General features: G+C 36.5%; 1 protein-coding gene across 4 annotated transcripts in view; it reads right to left on the bottom strand.

The window, feature by feature from the left end:
- Window positions 1–20,356, bottom strand: part of LOC109715483 (ATP-dependent zinc metalloprotease FTSH 12, chloroplastic-like) — a 52,860-nt gene extending 32,504 nt beyond the window's left edge. For all 4 annotated transcript variants that reach the window (XR_002217611.1, XM_020240509.1, XM_020240510.1 and 1 more), the window contains exons 1-9: window positions 20,130–20,356; window positions 14,100–14,392; window positions 12,682–12,759; window positions 12,328–12,570; window positions 12,077–12,217; window positions 11,787–11,954; window positions 9,835–9,947; window positions 5,331–5,547; window positions 519–590 (exon numbers count right to left, since the gene is read on the bottom strand). Coding sequence is in view for 3 of the 4 variants with exons in the window: in XM_020240509.1 (XP_020096098.1) it covers window positions 519–590; window positions 5,331–5,547; window positions 9,835–9,947; window positions 11,787–11,954; window positions 12,077–12,217; window positions 12,328–12,570; window positions 12,682–12,759; window positions 14,100–14,392; window positions 20,130–20,328 (1,524 nt within the window). In the remaining variant the exon portion in view is untranslated. The remainder of the gene's footprint in view (window positions 1–518; window positions 591–5,330; window positions 5,548–9,834; window positions 9,948–11,786; window positions 11,955–12,076; window positions 12,218–12,327; window positions 12,571–12,681; window positions 12,760–14,099; window positions 14,393–20,129) is intronic.

Genomic DNA, 20,791 nt, shown 5'->3' with positions numbered 1-20,791 from the left:
TCAAATAATAAAAATATATATATTACATATATAATTATTTATATTAAATAAATTATATAAATATAAAATATATGTATTTGAACTGTTATCGAGCCAAACACGAACGAGCGGATCCCAGCTCGTGTTCGACTCGTTTATTAAACGAGTTGAAAAATTCAGCTCATGTTCAGCTCCGTTACTAAACGAGCGATTCGATCTCGAGCTCATTTCGAGCCAAACACGAGCTAGCTCGCGAACAGCGAGCTGGATTGCCGCCCCTATATACAGGTTTCAACAAAGATAGGTATCAGATAGAACAAGATCCTTCAAATTTCACAAGCTCATACAACAAATCAAAAACAAAGAGCAAAATATTAACAATGTATAAGAAACTATAAGAAGATATCCATGGCTACAAGCTTCAATAAAAGTAACTACTAGTCTAGTACCGTTAACATCACAACAAAGCAATCAACGCAAATTTATAAAATCTTCAGTCCCCAGTGATACCAAGAAATGATAGGAGTGATTTGACTTACAGACATAATTGCTGCTTCATTGACAAGATTCCTGATATCAGCTCCAGAATAGCCAACAGTACGAAAAACGAGCTGTCAATATAAAATAATATAAATAATAAATAATCATCATGGCAATCAAAGGTGACTCCCAATACCATAAGAATGACAAAGGAAACAAGAACAAGTTAGTTTAATTTTGAGTAAACAAACATGGTAAACCGAATAATGAAAAATTGCAGAACTCAAATCATTTCAAAATTGTGCCTAGAGTGAAATTTAGCACCAAACAGAGAGTTAAAGCATCTAATTGCAGCTTCATATCTCCTGATTTACTTGTTGTAAGTTTGCAACCATAAGTGAATAATCTTCTTCACAGATATTATCCATCATATGCCTTCATAACTAAGATGCGCGCAAAAGGGTTGTGATGCATTTGTCTGTGTGTATATCAGATAGTTGTTGTAGTACACCGAATTTTAAAGTAGAATAAGATAAATAAAAATAGTAGCCAAAGTAAAATTTTGAGAAGTCGCTGTTTTCATATACGGAGACCAGTTTAAAGTTTCATGTCATTCCGACACCTAAGTGGTTAAAACGGGATCCAATAACAGTCGGCACATGAGACCTAATAACGGCCCGCACAATTTTTGCTTGGAAAGACATTTGGTAACCGAAGTTGTTGAAAAACATAATAGAAAGTTAAATTATCACTGATTTTTTTTAGTTGGACCTACATGTCAAATTTGATCTTAAACTGACCACCTAAAGAGCTCCGAAGATGCCTAACGAATTTAAATTGGACTAATATATAATTTTCCACAATTGTCATGGGTTATATGCAAAAAGGCCAGAATTTATTGCATTCCACAGCCTCAGCTTCTTTTCCTCTATTTGCTCCAGCACCCCAACCCAAGCCTTCTCCATCCTACTCCACCCCTTTCCTTTCTCTCTTTTTCATTCTTCTTTTTCCATATTTCAATTTTATCTTACCACCTATATGAATTTTATAGTGAAACTTTTGTAAAGAAAAGCTCTCTTCAAAGCCATCATCTCCTTTTTACCTTCTCTAAGGTATGAATTTCTTTTAATATATTGTTAGTTTAGCTACATTTATGTCCTCTTTAATCTTTATAAATAGGTGAGAAACTCAAAATGAAAGGACCGAAACTTAGATTGAAACAAAAAGAAAACAATCTTGAATGTAATAATCTTTTGTTCATAATTTTAGTTTGGGTTTTAAGCTTGGTTGACATGGGAGAATATAGTAAACTGTCTTTACTAAGACATTTTGATTTAAGCGTCCGCCTAGTAAATTTTTGATAGTAAATGAATAGTGTTTACTATTAAATTTTAAAAAAAAAAATCTTCAATAAAAATTATTTAATTTAAATATATATAATTAAATATGATTATTTTTGAATTTTTAATTTAAAATATAGATTCAAAATTTAGATTACAATTTTATGTTTGATGTTTAAATTTAAAGATAGTTTTAAACTTTGACTATAAAACTGAATGTGAATTATGACTTCATATTCAAGATTTCAACTTAAATTTTAAGATTAAATTCGGGGCAAATTTGGATTCAAATTTGATTACAAATTTAAATAGTGGATTTAATTTTTAATTAAAATTTATTTTTAATTTCAATATGAACATGATTTGAAGTGTAAATTCAACATATCATTTTGAATTCAAATCTGAATTAATATTTAAATTGTGAATCTGAATTTGCATCTGAATTTGCATAAGAGATTTGAATTCAAACCATGAATTCGAATTCAAATTCAAATTTTAAAATTTAGGTTTGAATTTTATTCTTTGAGTGTGCAATTAAATTTTGAGTTGTGAATTCTATTTTAAACATTTTTGTCAGCGATTAAATTTTCCTTAAGCAAACAATGATAATGCGTTGATTCTAATTTCAATTCCTATTATTAACCAAACAACTTAGGAGATTTCACCACTCCATTTTCCATTCTGACCTATCCTGATTCCTATTTGATTTTGATTCACATTTTGAACTAAATTATACCATTAACTTTTTGTTAAATAATATGAAACAACCGTTTATCTCCAATAGTTTAAGTTGCTAGAGGATAGTGTTTTATATTTTTATATTCAATACTCACCCTCATATGTAGGCTCAGGACTTTTTGATAGGCTAGTGTCACGGACAAAATGTTTCCCACTTACTTCTCCTTGACAGTGGCCCAAATCTGCTAGCGAAACGGGTTGAAAATGGGTTGAATCGGGTTGTCAAGGAGACCCAAACCCAACCCGCTATGGAGAGATGAAGGGTTTTGTAATCTTTGCCATCAATGATGAAAATTCAAGGGTTATGAAACTCTCATGAGTTATGGGGTGACTCTTGGGCTTATGGCTCATTATGAGGGTAAATTATTGTGTGTCATAATGAGAGAGTTAGTGGGTGGCTAGATTCAATGTATCTAGGAGCCTATATATAGTAGGGTTTTGGCTTAGGCCAAGGGACACAAGAGAGAGTGTGTTTGTATGCTGTTTGTAGGTTGTAATTCTCATTTTCTAAGTAGTGTAGTACTTAGCTTTTTGAGAGAACCTCTGCCTCTTTCTCTTTGTCATTCCCTTTGCATATTTAGTCGTAGGACGCGAAGGTTCGGGCTAGCAACAGGGACGAAGGCTTGCCCATCTTCGAGCAGGAAGGCGGGCGCCGCACGGGCTTTGCGAACAGAACCGCTAAGACCGTGACAGGCTCGGGACTTTTTGATAGGCCCAAGACGTCGATTTAGTTATATAGGAGGAAATTAAATGACACTAGGAGTCTGGTGGGGTTCAAGATCAGGAGCGGTAATTAAATATTAAATAATACGATACAACTGCTTATCTCCAATAGCTTAAGCTATTAGAGGACGGTGTTTTTATATTTTCTATATTTAATACTTTCACTGAATAAGATATAGGCATGTAAAGTTTGAATACAAGTATAAATTTTTTAATTGCATTGTGTCATAGTCGTGTTAATTCTAGTTCATATTCATGTGTGCATATAAGTATATATTACTATCTGAATAATATCGAATACATATCCAATCCTCATTCAAAATTCGAAAATATATCCGACTCATATCCGAATCCATATTTAGCGGATATGGTAATAAAAATTCAACATCTGCACATGCCCGTATTAGAATTCGTATTTGAAAAAAAAAAATATGTGGATGTGGATATGGTTTCGTCAAATATCCTACTGTCTCCGATCCGTACACATATGCATACTCCATATTCTACTCTTTCGTCATGATCCTTTTATATTTCTTGATTTGTTATGTCTAAAAGCATGCTTGTATTGCTATTTGTGATCATTATGTGTTACTAACTTACTTGTTGCAAACACATGTTGTTCCTGTTGCTACAAGAAGCATGCTAATTGTTGATAATAAAGTACTACATTGTGCCTAAATCGTTGTTTGCTCTTTGTACACATTATTTGTTCTATTGGAGAAACCATTGAAGTAAAAATTTGTACATTAGTAGACCATGAAAAGAAGCATATGATCGAAGCCTGCAAGAGTCCAAATGAGAACTCAATAAGCGTTGCTTGTGGAGATCGCAATTCCATGAGCAGTGGCCCTCCCAAGATGTAGCCCTACAATATGCGATTGTTCGACTAGCCTATGCTATTGAGCGTTGAAGTGAGTGAGATGGGATTGCTTGACTCCCTATGAGGCAACAGTGAGCAAGCTAGGACCGGACAGCGTGGTCGGTCATTGGAATTGGGTAGAGCGATGCTTGGTACTATAGTGAAAACTTGATGCATATGCTTTTTAATTTGAACATATTGTATGTGCACCTTGTGTTCTCGTAGAGACACAGTGGTTAATAGATCGTCTATTATCATTTGCTTCCTAGTTGCTGCTCATTAATTTTATTCTTTACTATTATGCCTCATTTAGATATAGTAAGTGCGAATCACCTCTCTCGGAGGTTGTACCCACGGGAGACTTAATCAAGTTCTCACTCTTTGTTGTTTTAATATTTTCAGATCCAACCATAGCTAGGGAAAAGAATAACTGTGGAAAGGGCATGGCAAGTTAGATAATATGTTGCGAGAAAGAAAGCATAACATATATACATTTTCGGTAAAATGATGTTTAAAGATGTAATATTTGAAATTGTTCTAAGTTACACATCTACCTCCCTTTACTTAAATGCCCACTATTTTGTAAAAAAAATTGTATACATATTATTATTTGAAAAAGTGATTGTATATGTTGGTTGTGATTCGACGCCTTGCACGTACAGGAGAAACTCTACCCGTGCAGTGGGCCTGTTAGAGCATCCGATTGGGCTTCCACTCTGGGATGCAATAGTTGCTCGACAAAGCCTATGCACCAATAAGTTCCCCTACCACATATATGCTATAAAGTGCCTTGGCTCCGATGACTCTCAATAGTCTTCTAAGGAATCTAATGGATTTTATGATTTTAGATAGTCTCCACAATGATAGTTAGAGAAACCTATTGTGGTTCTGAGTTGTCACATTTTTTATAACATTTGACTCGAAATATGCTGTTGTGAAGAAGAAACAGCAGAAAGCTAAATGTCAATACAGATAGGTTGTGCAAGAAACCAGCCTATCCTTTTGGACAAGAAGAACAAGTTTCCAGATGATCTCTAATTCCAACTATAGTCACATTTTTGCTCTAATAACTTTGAAGCCAGGAAAAGAAATAAAAGTTTAACGAAAAAATCCCTATTTTTCTAGTTGAACTACAGCTTTAAATTAAATGTTTGATATACACTACATTTTCACTGTCTCAGAGTAAGAGTCATAAAAGCAGCAAAACTTACCTTTCCAAAGTCAACATCTTTTGCCAGCTTCTTAGCACTACTATGCACACCAAATATTTGGATGCGTTGCTTAGCATCAGGTAAACCAATGTATAGGCGGCGATCAATGCGTCCGGGGCGAACAAAATCAGGATCTAGTTCATCTGGTCGATTAGTGGCACAGATAAATATAACAGCTTGTCTTAGCGAAAAACGATCAACACCAGTTTTTTCTTTCCTGTAAGAGGCAAATACTTTAAGAGCAAGATAGACTATGTCATTCTGGTTACTATCAAACAGTGTTTGAAAAGGCGCCAGGCGCAAAAAGGCGCAAGACTCTCCTGGAGCCTAAGCGCGAGGCGCGCGCTCAAGAAGGCAAGGCGCACAGTAATTTAATTTGATATTCTACATTAAAAAAACTCCAAAATAACTATACAAAACTAAAATAACTATAAAAAAGTAAAGAAAACACGTGCATATAGGTTCTCAAGTTAAAAAATATATATTTCGACTTTCAACTTAAAAGTGATTGTGGTGCCAATGTTTTCATTTGGCCTCAAGAAGGAGAAGAGGGCGATAAAAGGAGAGTGGTAGGAGGAGAGGGCGATAGATTGATTTCATTAGGGTTTTTTTAGGTTTCTTTTAGATTCTTTTACTAATCTTATCGAGCTAAAACATAAAATTTATATCCGAAACCCAATAACCCAAAAACTTTAATCCAAAATCCAAAAAATATTAAATATGCCAAGGCGCGCGCCTTATGTGCGCCTCGCGCCTCGCCTGAGGCGCGCGCCTCAGCAATAGCGCCTCGCCTCGCTATTGCTGAGGCGCGGAGGCCCGCGCCTCGCGCCTAGGCCCCGAGGCGCGCGCCGAGGCGCGCGCCTTTTCAAACACTGCTATCAAATACTAAAAGTAACTTTCTATGTCATTTCTCAATCATATGGATAATTGAATTCAAGCCAAGCAACTATCTGCTGCATTCATTTAATAACAATTTAATTGCTCTATGAATATTCACAGGTCATTAACTATATTGGTAAAGTGCTTGAAAAATTAGGAGCAAGATAGTTGTACGAATAATAATAATTGGAAGACATTTTCCACCCTAATCTCACATTTCATCCTGAGTCTCTCTTGGTGAGTTGAATCTGAATCGGCGATACTGGATAATATTAAACAATAGTATACAAATCTAGTAAGTGTGGACAACTTAAATGGGTATTGAGAGTAGATTCACGGATTAAAGTGTTGTGGCATGGCGGCGTGCCAGCTATTGCCTAACATGGTACACATGGCACTTTTGTGTGTCAACGGGCACACACAGCTTCCTACTGGCATGCTTTGGCACGGTATTCTTTTGTTTTTTTTTTTTTTGTCCAATAAGGCCCGCTAATGTTATTTTGAAAGTTTTAGCGTAATAATTATAAATTTTGGCTATCTATTAATTTGTCTCGATCTATTGGCAATAATAACTTACTACGCTTACTAGTTAATAACTTAATATAGTGGTAGTCTTCTTTATATATGGAGAAATATATAACTATAGCTCATAGAGAAAATTATATTTTCTTTAATTCCAATAAAAATTTGCAAGATCCATTCGTATTGATTCTTTGAGGAACCGTATGATGACTAGACTAACTAGAATAGGATCATAAGTGCGCCGATAGTTCCTTCTCATTTTCAATTTTTTCTAAAAAATATTTATGAAAAAAATTTGAAGAAATTATTTTTTTCTAAAAATGCTAAAAAAATTGTAAGATCTATCCATGAAAATTTAATAATAAACCATATGATGAATAAATTAAACAAGTTTACGATAAAAATTTATTAAATTTTAAAAATTTTTTACTTATCTTTTATTTTTTTGGAATTTTAAAATTATAAAATACAAATTAGAGAAAAAAAAAATCTTAAGATTCTTATGCAAATTTGCAAGATTCATCCAAGAAAATTACCTTTTCATAAAATTTTTAAGAAAATTGTGAGATATATTTATGAAAATTTAACAATAAACCATATGACAAATACATAAAGCAAATTTAAATATCAATTGCTTCAATTTAGTTTTTGATTTTATTAGAATCTTCATGTTTTCTAAATTCAATAAAAGAATTTGCAAAGTTAAAAATATCGTAAATCGCATACAAAATGCTAAATCCATCCAAGAAAATTAAAAATCGAACCATATAATGACTGAAATCAAGTGGATCTATTTTTAGATTTTTGTAAATTGTAAACAAAAATTTGCATAATTTCATATTTCTTCATAAAGGAAACTTTGCAAGTTAAATATATTCTAAATGTATGGAACAAAAAAATAGGTTGTAAATTTTTTGACTTATCTAACAAGTAGATCTTCGATTTTGCTATTTCTTTTCCTCTTAAGATCGAAGTGATTGAAAAAAAAGAAGGGATTGAAAGAAGAAATTAGAGAAAAAATTACGAAAAAAAAAGAAGGAAAACATAGAAAGGGAAAAAATAAAGGAAGAGATGTGAGAAGAAAGGGAAAGAGACAGTAGAAGAGAAGAAAAAGTAGAAATGAAGAGAAAAGAAGAGAAAGGGATAAAGGTCTATGGGAGAAAAAAAAAAAAAAAAAAAAAGAAAAAAAAAAGAAAGGAAAACACTGTGTGCCCACGTGGGCATGCAACGGCACATACCGCGATACCCTCTGGGTATCACTCTATCTCGTGCAATAGCCAGAGGGTATCGCAGCACGAGATGGTCAAGAGAGACCCCCCTGTATTGTGCCCCCTAAGTGGGGGTATGGTACGTATCGTCCCGTGTCGTACAGCACAAGGCGGTACTTAATTCCTTAAGTAGACTAATATTTATTGAACAAGTCAGGTAAGAATGTCGTTGCATTGAAAAAATTCGACAGACCCAGATGTCCCATGCTAGAAAATTATGGTAAGATGACAGGGCAAGTATTAGACAATAAGATCAGTTTACTAGGGTTGATAACTGGGCTTGGGCATTGAGGATACATGGCCAGTCACATTTATACTGCATACTAGCATACTAGTTAAGCATTCATGTTATCAGAGCCACTCTCTGTGATACTGTCATCTTTGAGCCATCTGATCACCATACATCATGGATATTAACGTCAATCAGACAAGGGAGTACAATCGAAGTTGATTCTAACTACAAACATTTTATGCCTCTTTAATCCCACATTAGATACGTACCAGGGGAGATAAGAAAACTTGTTTACACACCTGAAAAGACTTTTGACTCTTAGGCAAAGGGAGTTGAGTTTGTCATACAACATTAGTTCCACATTAGATGATGTTGTAGAAATGCTTAGAAGTCATAGATCCCTCTTTGGTAGAAGTAATTCTTTCTCGCAAAGAACCCATTTCTATACTATTAATGATAGTTGGTTGTATTGAATTTGTAATACAACATTAGATCCACATTAGATGTTGGAAAAATGCTTAGAACTAAAAATATCTCGGCTGCCGGTATTTTGGGCCATAATGCTTTATTCAGGTTATTGGAACTAGAGGCAGGATGGTGTCACTAGTTAACATATGTTGCCTTGTAACACCATTTCGACAAAAACAAATCTGCATGAGGGATTTTTTTTTTCCCCCACACAAACTAGACATATAACATTTTAGGATTGGCTCGTCACAACTTTCTTCAACAATAGTCAGCATTAAAATCAGGGCTTTTTTTGCATCTAGCCCCCTACAAAAAATTTATTTTAAAAATAACCCCAGCAAATTTATGTTTGCACTTTTAGCCCTGACCCTGCCACGCAGACGCCACGTCAACGTCACGCGAGCGGGGCTGGGCTAGGGTGTTAAGTTGAACACGGTGAACCATTCACCGTGTCCAGACACGGTAGATGGTTTACCGTGTCTAGAGAAAATATGTATTTTCACAATATAAATATTGAAAAGAGGAATAGGGAGTAGGGATGTCAATGGGTATAAATATCCGAAATATTATCAGAACCCAAACCCGAATAAATTTTTATATACATAATTTATTTTTATTTATTTATACAATATATAAAATATTTAATTTAAAATCTGCCGGGTTCGGGTTTCGGGTTTTTGGTCGGGTATGGATTTTTAAAACCCGCCGGATTCGGATTCAGGTTCAGGTTTTAATTTGATTTTCGGATTCGGGTTCGGGTTTTTGAAAACACGATCCAAACCCGACCCGTTGACATCCCTAATAAAGAAGAATAGAAATATAAATATGAAACACGGTGAACCATTCACCGTGTTTGAACACGGTGAACCATTTACCATGTTCAACTTGCCAAGCCGGCTCCCAACCTACCCACCTGGCGCTTGCGTGGCGCCTGCGTGGCAGGGATAGGGTCATTTTTGCAATTATAAATTTGTTGGAGCTAATTTTAAAATAAAATTTTTTCAGGGGGCCATTTGCAAAAAAAGCCCTTAAAATCAATTTTTCATTCCAGCAAATCAACATTATGAATGAAAGATTGATCTCAGAAAGACGTAAACATTATTTTTGAGGTGAAGAAAACGAGAAAGAAACATACTCTCCATCAAGCTGGGTAATCAACGCTTCAAATGTTGCTCTCCTGCGTGGATCTTTCCTTGCATGTCGCCCAGCGATAGCATCAATCTCATCAACAAACACAAAAGAAGGTGCCTGTAGAAAAGGTTCATGAACATGTTACAAATTAAAAAGGCACTTGATGCAAACCGAGAGGTTGCCAAAATTGAATTTTCAAGTTTGCTTTTGTTTAAAGGTATTTTTTGAAATAAACTAGGTTCAATTTACCGATTCCGGCGAACTTTACTATAATTAAAGCAAGGAAGCAAAAATTTCAGCAAGACGAAAATTAAAAATCGAATTGAAGCAATACTAAGATGATGATAAACCTTCGATATATGAGATAATAACGACCAACTGAAAATACATATAATAGTTCCAAAAGGTAAATTCGACTTTATCGGACTTAAAAGCTTTAGGTTTGGTTGTTTGGCAAATATGGTTGGTAATGGTGGAAAGCTAGATTGAAAGGGAATAATAGGATATCAGGAGATGAGAGATACAAAAAGTGCACCGTTCACACGATTGCGGGAGATCCACGATCGACGAGGAGGGTAGTACACACGGGTAGAACTTCGACAACGGAGAAGAAGAAAATAAGGTAGTAACTTAGAAGAAAATGAGGGGTAGAAGTAGAAGTCGATCTTGTCATTAGGAAGAAGCGACAACGATCAAGTCGAGGAAGAAGATGATCTCAGCGCACGGAAGAAGCATCGATGATCTCACCGGGAAGTAGAACACCAAGGATAAGAGTGAAAGTAGATTTTCTATTCATCCAAAATTATTTCTTAAGGCTTCAAGAACCATGTATTTATAGTGTTGAGGGCCCTCCAATAATAAATTATTGTCTTTTCGTTTTTCAACACAACACGTTCACCCAAGAGTCATGCATAGAAAACGAACAATTTTGGAAATTTCGAAGGTCCTTTTTTCGGGGAATTCCAAAGGTCTTTTCGGGATTGTTTCTTTGTTTATTGGAGAAAAGGGTTTTGGTTAGCCAAATCAACTAAAACTAAATGATTTAAGTCCGAATCAAACACGAACATACAAAATAAAAGAAAATTGCATTCGAAAATAAAACGAGATTTATTTGTTGCATCAGCACTCCAAGCCAAAGACCATTTCCTTCTGTTGAGGTCATAATGGTGAAGAATTGGGATGTTAATTGCAAACAAATATGGGAAGAAGCTTTTCAGAAATTCACAAATATTTCAGATAAATTCAAGTTAATATCTAAACAGCTCAAAGGGTAGATTTCAATTAACTTCAAGCCTCTATGGAACAGTAAAAAGCTGACACTGCAAAGTCATTAGAGAGGTCACCAATTTCATTTGACTATAATAATAGAGAATAATAACTCAAAAAGAGTCTACTAAAATATTCTGCAAAAATGTGCTAGACTACATCTGAGAATTTGAAATGCTTATTCAGAAAAGAAAAAATGTCAAAAGAATCAGTATTAAATTGCAGTGGATATGTCAGCTGGAAATGATGATAGAAGGGCAATGGGACCATAAAGTGTATATCCACTGGGACAAGGATTCAAGTGGTGTGTAGCTCGAGGGCGGTGGCCATATTTTGACATGTTGACATCATTTACAAACCAACCATTTCATAAAAAATATATTCTCACACTATAAGCTTTTCAGAGGCTTTATATCCTGCCAGTAATAGCATCCAAAACATGATTTATAAATTGGGTACTTCATCAACGGGAATGATGTCACTTTGCATTGAAAAGATTAGACTAAAGTTGGTGTTATGGCATCAATATAACAACATCTAGCAAATGATAGAAAGATATAAGCACTTGCAGCATCACATCAGCAAAGAATAAGTGCACATATATACTCTGTCTCTAAATGATGATTTGCTAAAATTGGAATTACAAAATAACTACTCGTATTTAGAAATTATAAGAAAGTAAACTCATACATTTCTCCGAGCAATAGAGAAAATTTCATTAATCCTTGCCGCTCCACTTTTTTCACTATCAGTGAATTCAGCACCAGAAGCAAAGACAAATGGCATGCCACTCTCCTTTGAAAGAGTACGTGCAAATAGCGTTTTGCCAGTTCCGGGAGGTCCGTACAGAAGTACACCCTAGCATACACAAATGCTCACAAGTATGACATATTTCGCTGGTGCAAAAAATAGGGGACTACAGATAGAAAAGAGCAAAATGGTGCTCCATAAATGTGAAAATGAAGTGTGGAATGGATTACCCGGACAAATGGCACTTGCTTCTCATAGTACTGCAGGGGATTATTCATATAAATCATTATCTCATCCAGGAGATCCCAAACATCACCCCCTAATATAACTTCTTTATACATTGATCTCATTTCATCAGCACTTTCTACCGGCTGGAAGAATTCACGTCAGAGCTATTAGATAAACCAATATAGTAAGAGAAATCACAATTACATAGTATAACAATTAGGCAGCAACTGAAATTGAAAGTAACAATTCTCACCAGAATAAAATTATCTGCATATGCCATGTCAAACAGTTGGTTGTACTTCTTATAGAGATAGCGCCTAGATGTGATATGCAAAAGCATTACAGATTCTCTTATTAAGTACAAAATGAGCAATCCTGGTGCCAATGCAACCACAACCCTAAAGAAGTAATGAATCTGGCTTTTTTGGAGAAGATCAACTTCAACACCCGAACTTGAGATAATCTCAAACAGGAATGGATCAAGAGGAACATCAACCTACAGAAAGAATATAATTGAAGATCAAAATTTGGTTGTATTTCACATGGTGAACAGCATTTCACTATCAGTACCAATTACGGAGGAATCAAAATAAAATCTCACACTTACAACGTATTCTAAGGGGAAGCCTTCTTTCATTGTCACATATATTTTCTTTAGATCCTCAGAAAAGACCACAGCAGCTACCTGGTTTACCCGCCAAGAAAGAAAAAACCACTTTAAATAAGAAAAAGCCTAAAAAACGTATAATTAGTAGCTAAGCATATCTTACGCAACTGTATGACTACTGCTGATTTGCATTCACACGTTGCAGCAGCAACAACATTGAAATGGCACCAGTTTAACATGCATAAACAAGATATTATATAAACACAATTACTTAAAATAGGTAAAATCGAAAGTAAACACAATTACTTAAAATAGGTAAAATTGAAATGTGTATCACACACAAACACACACACACACACAAACAGATTTATGTTATTAGAGGCATACAGATACAGGCATAGATATGTATATGACACACACACACAAACACACACACATAGTGATTTATGTTATTAGAGACATACAAGCATAGATATGTACATGACAAACAGGAAAAACAGCAAGAGAAGTGACAACACCCAGTAATGCAATAGCAAAGCTGTAAATCAGCTGTTTTTGAACTTGCCCCCTAATCATGATATGATAAAATTACAAATTAAGCGAGACTTCAACATGCCAAAGAGTTTGCAAGTATAAGTCTGATTCATCAGTAAAATGTTGCTCTTTAACTGATTATGACAACTATGGGATATGGGGAAGATCGACATTTTATAAAGCAATGATAAAGGTAAGAGAAGTACAAAAGCAGAAAGGTGTGAATTGCATTTTTCTTATGAGATACAAATAAACCATTTGAAATACAATAGGAAGTTAGTAAAATAGAAAATGCAGTAAATGAAAAGCAATTATACTAAGAATAGATGAGAAAACAAAAAATATAGAACTTCAAAAACCTAAGTATATTGTAGGACACTGCCACGTAGACCGCTACGTGGACACCGGAAAAAAAAAAGAAAAAAAAAAAGAAAACTAAGTCACATTTATGTTTTCAAGAAGGCCCATTCAAAATTTAAAAAAAAAAATCCGTGATAAACAATCAGGATAAACCTACTAAATATGTACACAACATTCGCTATCCAAGTATAAAAGTAGGTAATCATTTGCATTCCATGCTTAACCTAATTATATCTCAAGCTAAAACGTGTGGCAGTGAGTGCCTTGCTCCCATACTCGTCAGACCACAATTAAAACCTTTCTCATTTGATCGATGTGAGGTCGCCAACAGACTCAATCCACATATACAGCTAAATAGATTCATGGACTACTGCAAACATTTGGTAAGATATTCTTTCACAATTCAATAAAGATGCAATATTATACATCAAAGTAGAACAGTTATGCTATTTACTTAGTTGATGAAAATTGATCCTTAGAAGAGAAACTGCTACAAGAAGAAAGCTTTTGACTAACACCTATACCTCCGAACAGTCTAGCTTGTCAAGAAAATATGTGTATGGCAATTTCGGACGATAATGCCACCATCTCTTCGAAATCCAAAGTGCTCTACCACCCTGTGCGCCCGATGCTTTCTCTACATCTTTCCATAAACTTTTCTCCACTTCTTGCATATCAAAGTCAACTACATATTTAGCATTAACAGAACCGATCTGCTCAGACAATTTATCGTTTGCTATAATTCCTTTCCACATTCCTAGCCGTTCTCGCCAGTTAATTCCACTTTCTTCTTTTTCTACACCAGTGCCTCCAAGTCCTGAATACACATACACAAGTAAAGAGTTTTAAATATTATACATCATATATAATAGACTAGTGGCTCAAGAACTAACAGCAATTTAAATCAAATGGAATTAATAGGACGACTTCTGTTAATCTCTTCCAATTTTTACTAGATCATCTCACTAAGCGTTTGATAAATTATGGACAACTACCGAAGAACCAGCACTTCACTGCAGATACAGCAGACCCCCTATGTAAAATTACTGTAAGACCCTTAGCAGAGGGAAAATGGGTGAAGGGAAGATTGAGAAAGAGATGGTATCTCGCTTTTCAACAGGAGGAATGGCATGGGGAGCTGAATAAATAGCCTATCAACTAATAAGTAATAAGACTTCATTGAACAATTCCATTTAAAAAAGGGGTGTAACAATTTGGTACCCTCAAGAAAGTTGATATGTCATATTCACACAAAGGCTAAATTCAAAAGAAGTACTCAAGTATTCCAAGGAAAACCGATAAGTAGAAAGCAAGAGCAACCTATGAGTTTCTTATACAATATCTCCACTCCTTTGATTTTGGTAGGTTTTGCAACAGCGGGCATTCCACAAACTCGTAGTCTAATGCTATCACTGTAGTGAGTCTGATCGAGGAATGAACCCACATGGTGGGAGCTAGCAAGAACGCACCAAGTAGGCTTTTGGCGTGCAATTTTGAGAAACCCATATCATAAAAATACATATTTTCTATAGTAAAAGTAAAAAATCTCAACTACTTGCTGCCGTTGACGAGCATAAGTTGATAAACTCTTAGCACCCTATGAAACTTTAGGGAATAATTTGGAGAGGAAAACTAATGATAGAGAGAGAGAAATGATATGAAGATAAGAAATTGTCAATATTGCCTGGTTAAATATTGGTAAAGCAACCAAGTTGATGCATCTATTAAGCCAAAAAGCAAATGAGAAAAAGAAGTAATATTGAAAGAAAAATGCCACCAATGTTACAAGGCTTGAATTCAGAAAAGCAACCAAGTTGATACATGTAATTTAAGATGAGGTAGATGACTTACATTCAGTTTTGATAAGTAGAAGTACTAAATAATGATAAGAAGCAAGGGGAAAGGGAAAATAAATAAACAAATCTTTTAGAGAAGGAACACCAACTAAAAAAAAAAGAAAACAATTTAAAACTAAAAGGAATGGCGTAGGATGTCAACTAACATGCAAAAAGAATCTAAAATAGAAATTACGCATCAAGGGAAGTCAAAAAGTTATCTAAAATATATAAGATAGGACATGGAAAGTTTAGAAATATCAGTGAAGTTGCCTTTACACGAAGATTAATGTATATTTTCATAACAACCGATGTTATAAGAAAAAGGCTTCCAAGTCTTTCAGATATTAATTAGAGTCACATGATGTTTGGTTGGAATATAGAAAGTCATGGAAATTTGAAATTTCAATTACAATGTTTCTCTTAATAATATAAATGTAATTGGAAGTAATAATTCATGTTTCAAAGCACGTAATCATGACAGCCTATGTAGTAACCAAGGTATTTATAGGTGAATTTCCTTAAGAGGCGTTTTATCACGCAATTAGGAGCGATTTTCGACAAAGCAAAAACTATGACATTCATGGTCTGTCAGTGCTGTAAGTCATATAATGGACCCCAATGCAATTTGGCTTGATATGGTGATATTTTGGGGATGAATTGTTTAAGTGCAAATTTATTAAATATTTATCTAAAAAAACGCGACATTTTATGTGTCAAATTGCATGATTCTTGAGGTGGAGGAACTTATTAGCAAAACACACCTACGGGTGAGTTTTGAGTAAGAAATTATGATCAAGAGGGACTAAATTGCAATTTTTGCAATTCGTGAAAAAGGGGCGATACGCAAAAGGGGTTATCATTTTATGTGTGAATTTCTGGAATTTTCGTGAGCGGAAGAGCTCATGTGAAACTAGACTCGGAGAGGATCGCGTGGACTCAAGTTTCACGAAATTCTGAGATTTCTATGGACGGTTGAGTTAGAGAGACGAAGTCGAATGAGGGATCATTTTGCATTAAGTGCGACTATTTTCATGTGAAACTGAAATTTTACAGCGGGAAGGATTCGGCACAAAATGCAATGTGCTGAAGGTCTATGGGCAAACGGGCCAATCTATAGGGTTTAAGTGCAAATGTTACGATAAATGAAAAAGGTACAAGCTTAATATAACCCTAATCCTAACTCTTTCCCTCCTCTCCCCTTTCTTCTCCACAGCCGTCGCCGCCTCCTTTGCGTGTGGCCGCTAGTGCCGCACTCCAGCGAGGCATCGGCCAAGGAGAAGCTCTCTCTCTCTCTCTCTCTCTCTCTCTCTCTCTCTCTCTCTCTCTACACACACGCGCGCCCGCACGCGCACACACATTGAAGTGACCTCACCTTTCCCCTCTCGGGTTGCAAGTGTCGCCGTCGCTACCGCCGGGGCCGCTGTCGCGGATCCAGGCCGACTACCCCCCCAGCGACCACCCCCTGTCGCCCCACCGCGCCGCCCTGCCTCGCCCAGCCCCACGTAACTGCCTGCAGCCTGACCCAGGCCGTTGCTCCACCTATCAAGGCCACCACCGCCAGCCGAGACTCCTTTCCGGCCGGCATGCATTCCTCTCCTCCCCTTTTGATCCTTCCTGAACTTAGCTGCGACCCCTCCATCTCGTAGCTGTGGTTGTGGTGTTGGTGCTGTTGTTAGTGAGGATTGGTGGTGGCTGCAACCACTCCTCCAGCCGCCGCTGCCGCAGTCAACCAGCGTGCGCCTCAGCCTCCTCTCCTCTAAGCCGACCTCCGCCAACTCCACTGCAGGCCATAACTCTCCTTTGTTGCTGTTGAAGTTGCTGTGGCTCCTTATTGTGCTCGATCTCCTGCCAAGGTTGTTATTTCAACTAGTTCGAGCCTCCGACGACGCTTCGCAAGTGAGCACGGCATCGTTGTATAGTTGGGTTGGCCCGTGCTCCTCTGAGTTTCAAGTAAATGTGCCCCGGATCGCTGATTTCATCGTTGCTCGTTCGGTGCTCGATGGATTAACCCGTTTTTATTGTTAGCATTTTCGGTCGATCTGGTGGCCGGATATTGCAATTTTGGTGAGAACGGTGATCCTCAGGCATTGCTCTATGTCATGCTCACCTCGCAGGAGTGATTCGGATGATCGATGGAGTCGCGAACCCATTCGGTACCCTAGACTCCTTCATGCAGCCTATTCTCGCTCTCCAACGATTGCGATCGTCGTTGTGTTTCTGGTGCTGGTACGCCATAGCCAGAGGCACACATGACTTCTAGAACCATCGGTCGAGTCGAGGACTCTAGTATTTGGTAAGGTGGGTGCTCCATTCCGAAGTCGGTAAAGTTGTATCTTACTCGATTTTTCCCCCTATGCTTGATTTATTCTTGATAGTGGTTGAGTAGTACAACTCATGTTGATTCCATATTTGTTCATGCTTTACTTCACATGCTTGTAGTCGATCATACAATTATCATACACATTACTCTACGTCTCGGTTGCTTGATCTACCTATTCATCGTATTGTTGATCTGAGTTATCATGACTATACTTCGTCTACATATTATTAGTGACACGTAGAGTAGGATTCATCCTAGTGCATCCGGTGAGAATATGATCTAGTAGATCGGTAGTTACTCATCTATTGAGTTTTGACCATATCGATCGACTAATTCAGCCGTGTGATTAGACCCCATCGGTCGACTGTTCTTCTGTTTATGACCTGATCTTGTAGGTCGGTACTTTCCCTTACAAAGTTGATCGTAGAGGTTGGTAGACTTATCTTACTCATGGTTGAGACCTCAGTATGCTACACCTCTAGTCCCTTGTGTCATTTCGCCGTCTTTCTTGATACTCGCATCGTGTAGCATGCTAGTTGACATGAGATTACGTCTTGGCTCCTAGTGTCGCCTACATGCAGTGGTTTGACTGTTGATCTAGTTCATTGGAGCTTTGAGCATACACATGTGACTATAACTTGTACGGCACTATAAGAGTGTTAGACAGGGTCCACAACCCTGGGTTCTTCAGTTGCCAACCCGGCGAGAGGTGTTGTTTCATAGACAAGGTTCGCCACCCTGAGTTCTTCACCCCCAGATTTGATATACACCGCGCTTAGACAAAGTTAGTGACTCTGGGTGCAGGTGATTGTGTCCCTTCGGAATGGTACTTGATGTTTTGGTCTTCGCAACCTAGTGGGCGAGCTTAGGCTGGGTCTTTATGACCAGCCGTAGTGATTGGGTATACTTTGGACTATTCACACGTCCAATTGATGTATAGTATCTCTATTTGAGTTGTACATGGTATCTGGTAGCTGTCTAGCTTACAGTAGCGGCATCCCTCATTTAGTGGTTTATAGTATTTTGTTATTCATCATCTTGCTACTGTAGTTGGTGTTCCCATTGTGTTGGCATATGACTTTGTTTACAGTAGCAGTACCCTTTAGTATAGTTGTTCATGACAATTATTCGTTGATTTCCTTGCTACTGTAGTGGTTGTATCCCTTATGTTTAGTATCTTGATTCATGTTTACAGTAGCGGCATTACCTTTTGTTCCACTTCATGATATTTATCTATTTATCTGTTTTGCTACTGTAGTTGATTATTCCTTATTTGCAGTTACCTTATCGTATTCCTTTGTTTGCCAGTGAGTGAGGCTTGCCCTCATCGGCCGGTTGCCCCCACTAAAAAACATATTTATATGTTTCTCACCCTACTGGATTTACAGGTGTTGCTGACAGTGCGGGTCGTGGGGCGGTGTGAGGACGCAGTTAGTTAGCGCCTAGACAGATCGTGTTGTGGACCTTATTGTAGTCCCAGGTTTACTCTTCCTTATCACTTGATATTGTGGATATGTCCGTATTTCAGTATTATGATTTGAGTTTAATTGAGATGTTGGATTTCCCTATTGTAGGGTTTAGTGATTCTGAATTATGGTTTTGGATTATTAGTAGCTGTATGGTGATTCCACCTTGTTCTAATTGCTTGTGGTTTCGTATCTGTGCTCCTACGTCCTGCATGTAGAGGGAAGACTGTCTACATGGATAGAGGATGCCCTGTGCATATGGCAGGTCTATGCATGTCTCGGGGAAGGCTTCAAAAAAAATATATTATACACTTCTCCACAACTCCGTTTTCAAATTGGAGGGATTTCTCAAAATTAGCTTTCCAAAAAGAGCTTGGGGCATGACAACCTACTACTTTCTACATTTCTTTCATGATAGCTTGAGAATACTTCAAGCTATGCAGTGCACAAGAATATTAATACGATGACAGACATAAAAAGATCAATAGAAATAGACTAGAGAGCTCTTATCCTAGATAGATATCCAACCTTCCAGCGCAACAGTCTGCAGATGAAAAAAGCTATGAAAAATGATATTTCATCAGACGTTTATTTCATTATTCATAGAATTAATCACAGCAATCAAAAGGCTGCTGGCATGATGTTAATAGATAATTACAAGGTTTATAACTCAATTAAAAACAAAAATAAAAACAAAAACAAAAAAACTATGAAGAGGTGATCAGCTAGGATACAATTTTGTGATTTTCTAGCAAAGAACTAGTTGAAGAGGTGAGAATTTAAACACAAATGTAAGTTTCAATGGTACACTCAAAATTGTTGATGCTTCGTGCCTAATTTTATAGATTGCTGAGAGTGCTTATCAACATTTATTATTTTTGAAAAAGCAAGAATGAATACGAAATATTGATGTTTAGACAGTAGGCTGACCGGAAGTAAGTAGGTCTCCCATTAAGTCTTTCTTCTGTTCAGGGCTCAACCTTGTGCCGGTGCCAATAACTTTAGCTACAGTATCCTGAGAGCTTCCCTGATCCTCATCCCAAGCATCATCTCCGACATATGATGTGTCCTGAATAAGCATTCCGCCAGGTCCTTCAATAAACTTCTTCATTTTTAAACCCTTAGGCATTGTCTTCCTCCATATGCTTTTTTTAAATCTACATGAAATGTTATGGAAGGCATGATACTAAATAAAAATAAGAGAGCACTCATTTGAGACAATTATATCTCCAACCTAGCAACATAGCAATAGAACTAGGAGGTTTGATATGAAGACATAAAAGGAAGATACTCTAATTGTAGACGACTTAATACTTATGAAACACTAGTAAATAATAATAATAATAATAATAATAATAATATAGAGAATTCACAGTTTATGAAAAATCAGTAAACAAAAAAGACTGACATGCATAGACAACACGGAAATAATGCTCCATTCTCTTCGTATAAAATGCAAAATAGGGGAGGAGATATTCAAAAATCAAAAATTTTATTAAGTATGACACAAATTGTAGCCATTACATCAAAAGAACTATAATTCCTCGAAGGTTCTTTATGAGCAAAAGTACATGAAACAAAAACCATAATAG

The sequence above is a fragment of the Ananas comosus genome, linkage group 9 (assembly GCF_001540865.1).
Source record: "Ananas comosus cultivar F153 linkage group 9, ASM154086v1, whole genome shotgun sequence".
Lineage (NCBI taxonomy): Eukaryota > Viridiplantae > Streptophyta > Magnoliopsida > Poales > Bromeliaceae > Ananas > Ananas comosus.
Note: the sequence above shows the minus strand (reverse complement) of the source record. Positions and strands in the feature narration are given on the sequence as shown.